The 11,675-nt window shown below is 37.7% G+C and overlaps 1 protein-coding gene across 2 annotated transcripts; it reads right to left on the bottom strand.

Annotated features, from left to right (window-relative positions):
• Positions 1 to 897: 897 nt before the first annotated feature.
• On the bottom strand, positions 898 to 6,497 carry LOC147856831 (uncharacterized). Of its 2 annotated transcripts, none has more exons than XM_087328748.1 (7): positions 5,964 to 6,493; positions 4,934 to 5,107; positions 4,126 to 4,218; positions 3,794 to 3,862; positions 3,471 to 3,677; positions 2,508 to 2,633; positions 898 to 1,359 (listed from the first exon to the last, which is right to left on the bottom strand). In XM_087328748.1, exons 1-7 carry the CDS (start codon positions 6,240 to 6,242, stop codon positions 1,177 to 1,179), a joined length of 1,131 nt encoding a protein of 376 aa, XP_087184874.1. In that variant the 5' UTR covers positions 6,243 to 6,493; the 3' UTR covers positions 898 to 1,176. The 2 variants fall into 2 exon arrangements, 1 of the variants encoding a protein (XP_087184874.1); XR_015530641.1 differs by having other exon boundaries at positions 1,218 to 1,359; positions 2,508 to 2,599; positions 5,964 to 6,497.
• Positions 6,498 to 11,675: the final 5,178 nt, after the last annotated feature.

Raw genomic sequence — 11,675 nt, 5'->3', positions numbered from 1 at the left:
GACACACAAAGCAAGGATTTTGTAATTGGTCCAAGCTACCTATATTTGCACAAGGCTTTCTTTAAGGACCTCTACAACTGCTTATGGGAAGCCAAAGACATGACCAAGTCCATGAAAATCCAAGCCCACTTCAAGACCACTCATAGAAACAACAAAGAAAAATGAGAAACTTGATGCATAATGCCGAGCCAACTCATATGGAGCACATGCAACAAAGGATATGCTACGAGCATATTGAGAGCGCACAAAATCAACGAAAGAAGGCATCGCCATTCATCACCCTCAATGTCATCCATAGATCATAATTAATGGCAAAACGATAAGATTAAAATAGTCTTATAACCATCGCAACTAACTAACAAACGTGCTTTTTGTGTTAAGAAGTGTAAACAAGAAATAGCCCAAAAGTGGTACATGAGAATCTACAAAATTGAATACATTTCCTTTTGTAAATGCAAAAGATTGTCATAGAGACACTGGCATGGATGTATTTAAATTCTTAATCATTTTCTATTTTCTTGCCACATGAGCTAAATCAAAAGCAAAATCAAATTATGTTCTTAATCACTATTGGAAATAAATCAATAGGAAATAGATATGATTAGGTTTCTAAACCCTAAACCCTAAATCAATTATTTTCTTAATCAAGATTATGTTCTTAATCAGTATTTAAATTTCCTTGCCACATGGTGCTTAACCAATATTGATTTCTTGGTGTAGCAAAATCAATATTATGTTCTTAAAGACTTTTTTAAGCCACAAGGCCCAAAATGATCACGAGAAGATAGCAAAAAACAACTTTTTAAATATGCATTAGACCCTAGACAATCAATACCTAAGAAATTCCCAAGGAAAATACACTGACATCAACAAAGAGTTATATTTTGTTCACATCAGTAAGAGAATAAAATCCACAAACAGTAAATAAAATATGAGCTTTGATAGAAAGTTTTGCTCAATGCTTCATCCAATGAAGGTATTGACTTTTAGTAAGTGATGATGATTGTTTAAGTCCAATATAGATCAAGCAAGGATTATTTTGCATGATGGATTGTCATCGAATAAGATAATGCCAAGATGATTTTGCTCATGATGGATTTGTCATCAAAAGAAAAATATCAATCTAAAGAATTATCAAATTGATAAGGATTCATACAAACATGCCAATTAATTGGATCACGCACTCAAATGCGAACCCCCGCCCTGCAGTGACTTCTCTCTCCATTTCAGTTTGATTACAGAAAGCTCTGACTTTACATAGTCTCCCGCACAAATGGCAGGGTATTTATGAGCATCTGGCTCATTTGCAAAATGACCCAATGGTTGAAGAATAGCATCCGATGCAATATGCCCAAACACCTGGGAAATTTTTATATGAAAACATCATGATGTGCAAAAAACCCTTATCAGAGAAACATACACAAAGAGCAACAAATCATTTGTTTCAAACTAATATTCGTCATTATCTAGTTGGATTTCCATTGAAAACATTACCAAATTAGATTTTCTGTACCTATTTGTTTCAGAACAGCCAGTCAAGTCAGATCTTGGGTCTATCTCTATAGGTTGGTTTTTCGGATCCCATCACTCCAGGCTCAGTTGATCTTACATGATATATAAATTAATTACTACCAATAAATTCACCTAAGAAAGCCTTCACAGAGTGATGAATCTTCTCTCTTTCTCAAAATATATAGAAAAAGGGAGTCTGAGCACTGATATCTGCAAGGGTCCAAGCCACAGACCTATGGGATCCAGCCTGGATAATGGCCTCTAGAAGCTAAATACTTTGTGTGTACATTACCCGGTCCACAGATAAGGTGACTAAAAGGAGCCAAGCCTTTCTTTGTTTACATTACCCGGTCCATAGAATTAAGCCCTTCGGAATACATTTTCCAAGACATATATAGTAGAGGTTATTTGCTTTTATTAATTGGAATGATCAAATCCTCCAATTAACAGCGTGATGAGCATATTATCATGCATTCCCAAACAAGAGATCGCACCTAAGACAAGTCAACGCCCTGTATGTATCAGCTAAAAAACTTCCAATTCCTACTGATAGAGCATGTCTTTATATACACCTTTTACGACTTCTCTACTTGACTTTCAAGACTTCAAATAAAAAAGATGCAACATGTATGCATAGAAAAGTTTCTGAAATGGTGTATGGAAACTTTGGGTGGTGAAGGCATGGCCGGAGCCTTCATTTGGACCATGGAATGATCAGTCCTCTTGGGTTCTTGCTCTTTCGCGGCCTTGTCTAGGTCCGTCCAACCTTTAATTTGGACAAACACTGCAACACCATTTTGGATATCTAGGATCGTACATTATGGATTCTCGAAACAAATGGAATCATTCAACCTTCCACGGAGTCCATCAGGATGTCTAAGGAGGTAACCCAGGGATTCATCCAAACTAATGTACACTGTTAGTTTACTGGACACACAATCAAAAAATGGTAGATCAATGTTAAAAAATATTATTATTTTTAACCATTAACTTACTGTTGATGAGACTCTCCAAAGGCACCGTGCATTTTGCACTGCTGATTGAATTGCATCTACTGTTTGCTCTGTTACCACCACTTCATGCATCCCTGCAGTACATGCGCCTCCTGTAAGCCACTCAAACTGAAAACATGGAATCCATTGTTGGTCAAGAAGCTCCCAACCTAGAAATCTGGAACATCTATGTGTCTGTATACCTCCATAACACCAAAATATGTTGGGCACGTGTCTGCAAGTGAGCGAGTGTAATGTGTGAAAGCGACAGCGAGAGAAATGAAAAGAATGTTAACCATCTTCTAAAGGCCCAAGTGACCTATGACACCAAAAGTTACATCCATAGGCATCTTATAGAATGTATAGTAAAATTCAATGTGGCTGAGTAAAATAAAACTTGGAATCATGGTCTCCTGTCCCTTTCTTTTCTTTTCTTTTAATTTCTTTAACTCTATGTGCTCATCCAGATACTTTTCAACATGTCATTTTACAAAGCATTTTCAGTGTCTTGGACCCAGCTGGATGAAAATAGTTTGAAGTAGGCATTAATGTAGCATGCAGGCTTGGGAAAGCGATTTTCAGGCATTTTCCTTACTTTGAACAGGTACTCGTAAACTCCTTGAAGAACATAAATCTCAGTTCCAAAAAGATGAGTTAACGTCAATTATGCATTAAACGCAGAGAGAAACAGTTCAGCACAGTTGGTAAGGTTGTCCAGCAGAAACCAGAAGGTCATGTGTTCATTTCCTAAACCAACATCCATTTGCTAGTAGAAACTCAGCTTACCACGCAGTCCAGCCATGTTATGAACCACCAAGCTAAGTATCTACTTAATCATATCAAGTAATGTTTGTGTGCATGTGTCATGAACCATCATGCTCATTATCTATCTATGGATTTAAACAACCAAGAACAGATTTTCCAACTAACGATATACACATTGTAAGTAAAAGTACAGTAAATAACCTGCTTGCCAGTCTGAAGCAGAAGATAGCCAGGGGGTACTTTTACTTCTAGTTTCTCCCCACTTTTTGTCCAAATGGAAAGACCAGGATATCTACAGCTTCCATGAATAGTGAGAAAATTCAAATCATAATGGTACCCAGCCAATATTGTTCCTTTTTTCCCATCCTTCTCAAGGTTAGTTCCAGTAGGTGCAAGTAGATGTGGCCCCTGCCTTCAAGAGCTGATTTCAGCAAAAAAAAATACACATTCTTTTGCGTACACTAAAGAAATATTATCAGAAATTATTACTTATTGAAGAAAACTTCTCCAGATTGTAATCATACCTGAAACATTAATGAGGTAAATGCCTCTGGATGCAGCCCAAATCCAATTGCTGCCATCTCTGCAACAACCTAATCTCATAAATAGCACAAAATTCAGAGCTCAAGTGGCATAGCATTTTCTTAATGATTGTAAATATAAAAAAGTTTGCCTTCATCTAAGCATGTAAAATTTATATATTTCTCTATATAAACTTCTTTGATGAAATTTTTATATACATCTCAACTAAAAAGATTTTTTATTGGTCAAAATTTAATGACCTCACTCTCCACTACATCACTATAATTAATGAGCAAAAATGCTTGCAGCTCTTTGGAATAGATCAAGAACCCACCTCTACAGCAGCAATCATCTTTGAACCCCAACCATTCATTGTGTCCACCCAATCTGGAAACCCTTCTGGAATTACAGATTCAGCATTCAATTCCTGCAAATACCAGCACCACAACCATTATCAAGAAACCATTCAAACCTCTATAGCATTTAAAGTAATTCAAATGTTTCTAAGTTCCTTGTTATGTTCCATCCCAATACTACCCAAACTCTATCCAACAATTATCATGGATACATTTGATAACCTTTTAATGAAGATTTATATTTTTGCAAAGCTTTCCTTTTTGTACAACAGTGCTGGAGAAAAAATACCACAAACTAAAAACCTTCATTTATAATTTCAGGTTTCAACGATTTTTCACGGATATCAAAAGTTGAAGGTTTCTTCGATAAATTCACAAAATTTGCAAGCATTTCTATCTTAATGTTTAAAGTTTAAAGGTAATTTCCAAAATTCAAAAGTGAAAATGACACTAAACTCAACTTTGTTTTGAACAGTACACAAGGTAACTTTTTAACAAAAAACAAAAACATGATTTGAACTTACCTTTTCACATTAAAAACACAACAGCTGCAATCATATAAGAAGCTCATTTGTGAGACCGTACTAAAGCGGTTTCCATCTTTATTTAAGGTTGAATTATGATGCAATAAAATCTTAAAACAATGAAGTTCATTCAAGACTATTCTATTTTTCGCAAATTACATGCTATAAAGGCTACAGGTGATTTTACAATTATTTACTAGATTCGGGTGATTGAACAACAAACTTACATTATTATAATTCATGTGATCTTGCAATGACTTACTTGGAACTTTGTTTGAGAAGGTCGAGGTCCAATTCGCCACATGTAGCGCCATTTTGGATCAGGTGCACTGGGGATAGAGGGGCGAGAATCTTCAGGAAGCTGAGATACAATCTTCTCAATATCCTTGTCCACAGCACTGCGAGGGAGTTCAACTCCAGCTGGGGTCACACCGACCTACCAGAAAAACACATTTTACATACAAAAAAAGAAATTCGAAAAGAAAAGAGGGAGTATTGTAGGCTGCAGAAAGGTATGGCACACTTTACAATCATAAAGCATCCTCCCATGTTTTCATATGAGCAATAGGGAGGAGAGGGAAAGAATAAGTAAAAATCACAGCATGAAAATACTAAAACGAAAATGATCATATTTTCACTAGAAAAAGCTAGGTCATTTAATGACAGTCAACTCTAGTTCCACTTAAATGAAGGAAATCGTTAAATGAATATTCAAACAAAACAAAATACAGAAATTTATATTTTTCCACTCAGAAAAAGTAGCATATGTCACCTGATTTCACTAGTGCTGCATAAGTTAGTGAAATCGTTACATAGATATTTAAATAAGAAAAACAAGACACAGAAATTCTTATTTTTTGAATTGATAAAAATTAATTACAATAGTACCCAATGGGCATGGCCTTTGAAGAGGCATAAATTAAAGACAACAGGAAAAAAAATTATTGGCAATGACCTTTTGAGCAGGCCTACAAAGGGTAAAACAACAGGAAAAACTAGTTTCCACTAGAAAATCAGGACTCCTGGCAATGACCTTTGGGCAGGGCTTAAAAGAAAATTAGAAGCAACTCAATTTTAGCTATAAGCTAAACATGATTTCTGAGTTTCTAATACATATGGGCATATTTAGGTCATTTTCCCAAACAAATGACTAATGGAAATGGCTTCTTCGGTCAAGAAACTAAGAGAAACTTGGCAAATAATAGCAAATAAATATGGAAAATACAAAGCAAATAAATAGCGAGCGATCAGAATAGTACTAAAATCTGAATGGAGGGAAAAAAATGAACCACCTGGTAGAGAAGGAGAGGGCGTTCTTGGGCTTTCTTGAATTCATCAGACATTTGGAAGAATTTCTCGACCATGTCCAAGAATTTCTCGTTGTCTTCCACAGCACAGCGAGGGTCTCGAACCACGAGGGCACCCACATCTCTAAGAGAAGAAGAAACTCTTCTACACAGCTCACCGAAATCATCAGATCCATTCTCACCATTACCGCTATTTCTATCATCATCTTTATGGATAGCAGATCGAAGAAGATACGGCTCTAGATCGATAATGGGTAGCTCCATTTCTTTACTCTGGATCGATATTTTCTCTCTCCTTCTCGATGTTCTAATGTCTCTGCAACATTAAACCACCATTGGAGCACTTGGGCTTTTTGTACTGTATATAGATCGATCAATAGATAGATAGATAGATAGATAGATAGATCACCTAATAATACTAGCAGAGATTCTTTCCTGCAACCTTAAACCACCATTGGAGCACTTGAGCTTTTTGTACTTTATATAGATAGTTAGATAGATTACCTAGTAATACTAGCTGAGATTCTATTCTGCAACCTTAAACCACAATTGGAGCACTTGGGCTTTTGTAGTTTATGTATATAGATGGATAGACAGATAGATCACCTAATAATACTAGCAGAGACTCTATTCTGCTACCTTAAACCACCATTGGAGCACTTGAGCTTTTGTACTTTATATAGATTGATTGATTGATACATTGATGATAGATCACCTAATAAAACTGCAAGAGATTGGATTCTGGTGATGTTGTTGGGGAAAGGATCTAGTTTTGCTATTCTTGTAATGTGTGTGTGTGTGTTAGGAAGGAGTTCCCATCCAAGAGTTGAGTTTTCTCGGTAGCACGGGGCGATACAAGCCACTCAGTTCAATCTTCTCTTTACTTCTCGAGCCGAATATTCACCCTCCAGCTCTCATTATTCCCTCGGATGATGATGATGCTCTTTGCATTGCTTGATCCCCGACAAAGTGATTGTCCGCCGACTTGTTTCGCCTCGTTTGCTTACTCCCTCTCAAGGGGTTACATCCCCTTGGATGATGCACTTGCGTTGCTTGATCCCGGACAACCAGAGGGTCTGTCGGCATGTTTCGCCGCTTTTACTTACTCCCTCTCAACAGCTCGCGAATGGGCATCCCAAGCTTTTTATCCCCCACCTTACAATGTATAATAGCAGGCCTTTTGTTCAAATTTTTGTGGTCATACGATCGTTCCATGCTCCTGTGGTATTGCTTCTCTATAAGACCCAGTAACCTTCTCATTCGAAATGGTGGATGTCAACAATCATTCGTGGTTTGGGAGTTATTTTAACGAGAACGATAATATCATTTATCCCCACCTGCCATGATTGTTATGGACTCAGGTTAATGTTTTTAAAAATCAATAATTGTGTTATATTGCTTGCTTGTAACAATATAACTTGTAAATTGTCTACATAGTCGAGGGTGATAGACTTACCCCACCCCTTAGAAGCCTTGAAGAGGCTTATTGGGGTTGACACGAAGAAACAAGAGTAGGCACATTGTGGATGCTCTTTGACATTGTACCGGTGGCCCCTTTCTATCATCGACTTTGATTACAACCTACCTATAAAAAATTGACATCATATGCCCTAAGCCTTAACTTTATGATTTATTGATGAAAAAAATAAAGAGGGCAAAGTCTTGATGTTTCGTCAAACAATTGGTTGTGTTGAGTTCGGGGACAACATTAATTGATATGAAGCCCTTTCGATTGCAATATGTGCATTCTATACTTCAAAGAGTAAGGTCTATATCAAAACCACACGAAGCACTCGATGATGTATGCTTGGTTGAAAGGATGGTTACAATCACAAAACATGAACGATGTGATTCTTTTGCCTATATAAGTTACAACATATGAATCTTTATCTACAATTTGTTGAGTATAGAATAGCATAATGGTTAGCATAGATGTCACAAAGTCAAATGCATAGCATGCATGAACATATAGGAAGTGTTGCTCGGTGGAAAGATGGTTGATCATTAACCCCTCTTACCCCTATTATCATAAAATTTTGATATCCAACTCTATTTCAATCCACTTGTCTCTTAGGCACACTTTATGTTGTTATAAGCCAAATAAAGAATTGTCCAAATAAACAACATGTTTCTCGTATGAGGTGATGAGATTGTTGTGTTCTTGTCTTTCCACAGGAGGCTTGGCCCGTTGTAGACCTAATGTTGCATTTGTAAGCAATACCATAACCTCCACACTCCAAGTGTGGAGAAGTCCACGTGAAAAGCCAATGAGATTCCACTATGAGTCCTCATCCCCAATAGACGTCCTTAATTACGCAAACTTTCATGGGCATTTCAATATACAAATATAAAAACAACTATGACCGTGTCACGATTGAGATGGAACACAACCCATATGCCATTTCCACACAATTCAAATCAATCAAAGCTTAGTTTCCTCACTTTCAAGACATGGATCGACTTATGATGGATATCTTTCGAAGAACAATAATATTGTTTTATGAAAATATAGAACACATACTTTGATGACCATTGAACGATTTACTTGTTTTTATTTCAAAAAGTTTGTTTTCTCACAAACAAGTATATGCTTAATAATCATTTTCCCTTCTTTTAGGGACACTCTCTTGTTCTATCTCATCTTGTCTTTTAGATGATGGTGTCGTGAACCTTGGATGCATTTCCACACGCAATTTGACAATAAATCTAGAAGAAAAATACGATAAATGTAAAGGATTTCACAAGAAACCAACATGTTCGTTTTTTAATCCATAAATTATTCATTTCACAAGGAATTGGATGCACTTTTATTTGTGAACATTGGGTTGTAGATAACATATAGATAACCCAACCTATATAAAGATATATGCATACACATATATATGAGTGCCTAGAACTAGGACACGATCTTGATGTTGGATGGAAGGAGTGCAATGATGACTCCATGTTGTTCAATTGTGCAAAAAAGAAAGTGGACCTGGAAGTTTCACAACTTATGCACAAGCATGTATCCGATTGACATTTAAACAATGTCATAGGCAGTCTAAGGGACAGATGTATACCAAAAACTTGGTTACGGGACCGACACACACTCGTTTGTGTGCATGATGGTTCGCTCGTGAGTCATGTACAAGAACAAAACCGAAGGGGGGTGATGTTATTTCGGGTGGAGTCATACAAAGAGTGAGCAAGATATGGACACGTGGAGACGACCCCCCAACCCTCAACTGAAGTAGTGTTACTAGTGGTAGTAGTACACATACACACCCAACCAACCATAGGATCTTCATGGGTGGACATATAAACATATGTTCGCATACACATTGTGGGCCATCAATGCAACCATTATATGGAAGCTTGTCCCTACTGATGGGGGAGACGGCTGAAAAGCCAAAAATCGGCCGATAGGCCAAATGAGAGTTAGCTTGCCAAAATCGATTGAGAGGCCGAATGGGAGTCGGTTGGCTGAAATTGGACGAGAAGCCAAACGAGAGTCGGCTGGTCGAAATTGGCTGAATGAGACTCGACTGAATGGTCAAATACATACATATATACATATACATACACACACACACACACACACACACACATATAAAGTTAGGTTTTATGTGTAAGATTATTATCTGCGCACAAAAGAAGAATATAGTGAACGATGAGCATGTGAGAAGAAGAGAGAACAGAGAGAGAGAGAGAGAGAGAGAGAGAGCAAAGCTGAGAGAGTGCGAGAGCTTTGATACCGTGGGTTGTGCGAGAGGCACACTACACTGTTGGGCTAAGTGTGAGAGGAGGCAAAGAAACACAGAGAGTCTGAGTTGCAGGAGAAAAGAGTGAGAGACAGAGTGTGTGTGAGTGAATAGGAAGAAAACACAGAGGGACAAACAAAAAGGTGTTTGTGGCAGTGGACTGTCGAAACCCTAGTTGTGGTTTCAGACACTCAATCAAGAGTTCAAGCAACACCATCACCTACGCATGTTTAGTCGTTCCAAACCCTCTTCTTGTTTCTCTTTGGAAGTGTTGTTTTTTCATCAAGGTTGTGGTATTATCAAAGCTCTCGGTGACTCCTATAGTGAGCTAAGGGGAGCTCTTACTACCTAGTTGCATCCTCTCTTATTATAGTGAAGTATTGGTGACCGAAGGGCACCCATGGTTTTTTTTCCCAAATTTGGGATTTTTCACGTAAATCGTGTATTGCTTGATTTTTGTTTTGTGTCTCAGCATATTTGTTGTTTACGTCTTAGTGTAAATCACTTCAATCTAGTATCATAGCACTAGGTCCTAGATGGAAGGAAATATGAGTGGATTTCCAGGGATGATAGTTCTAAACTCCCAGCATATTTGTTGTTTACGTCTTAGTGTAAATCACTTCAATCTAGTATCATAGCACTAGGTCCTAGATGGAAGGAAATATGAGTGGATTTCCAGGGATGATAGTTTTAAACTCCCATAACTATCAAGATGGAGGATCTTCTAATAGTTAAAGACCTGTATGAGCCAATAGATAAGAAAGATATACCAATAGGAGTACTAGAGTTGAGTGGAAAATCCTAAAGAAAAAGGTTGTAGCAACCATAAGACAATGTGTAGACATAAGTATCCTACAACATGTAGTAAGTGATACAAATGCCCACGAGTTGTGGCATAAACTCTTTGTTGTGTATGAAAGGAAAAACGCCCTAAACAAAACTTCCATGATGAGGAAAATAGTGAGACTAAAGTACACAGATGGCGATAGCATTGTGGTGCACATAAATGCTTTCATGGGACTAGTAAACCAATTAGCATCAGTGAAGTTCCCATTAGATGATGTTATGCAGGCCCTGTTACTACTATGTACTCTACCAAATTATTAGAGATCTAGGTACTAAAGTAAGCTTAAGATAAGGATAAACTAATGATAGATAGAAAGGAGAAAGAGAATGAAGGGTGTCGATCCACCCGACCACCCCCGAGCGAAGGGATCGAGACGGACTCGAGCCTCGATTGGCGTCCCATACCACCGCCGTGGCGTCGAGTTGTACCTGGTGCTAACGCGCTCGCTACAAGAGTTGACCCACCACAAGAGCAGAGTCTCGATGTAGTCAAAAGATGATCAAATGAGGGTAGCTAGGCCTCTTATTTATAGCGATACCCAAGGCCCCCGGGCAAGTTCACACCTTACCTAATGGGTTGTCTCAATCCCGAGGATTAAAAGTAATCTTCCCCTTCTTTACACTCTCGATTAACCCTCACACTTATCCACGTGTATAGAATACTACGGTAAATTCTCACCGCGGGATATTAAATGATCATGCCCGTAACACAGATAGTTGGGAGAACCTAATAGAGTCATTTAGTGCCTCTTGTAAAGAAGAGAACTTGTCTTTACAAGTACTGAAAACAAGCATTTTGAACGAAGAGACAAGAAGAAAGGATAAAAGTTCCTTGTCTCAATTAGAAGCGAATGTGGCACAAGACCTTGGTAGAAGAAGAAGCAAACATAGAAGTCCTGAAAATAGAGATAAGTCTTTTGCCAAGTCAAATTCTAGAGGAAGACCCACATGGTTCTATTGCGGGAAACCTGGTCATTGTCAAAAGAATTGTCGACACCTTCAGAAGGACAAAGGCATGGTTGATGATGTTGAACCCAAAAATTTTACAGATGATAAAACACCTTCAGTCATTGCAACCAGTGAGGAAGAAATGCTATTTATTTGTGAA

Source organism: Azolla caroliniana, unplaced genomic scaffold, assembly GCF_043228905.1.
Source record: "Azolla caroliniana isolate FFs.n. ecotype wild unplaced genomic scaffold, voAzoCaro1.0.p SCAF_12, whole genome shotgun sequence".
Lineage (NCBI taxonomy): Eukaryota > Viridiplantae > Streptophyta > Polypodiopsida > Salviniales > Salviniaceae > Azolla > Azolla caroliniana.
The sequence above is the reverse complement of the archived record's forward strand: the minus strand, read 5'-3'. Positions and strand labels throughout refer to the sequence as shown.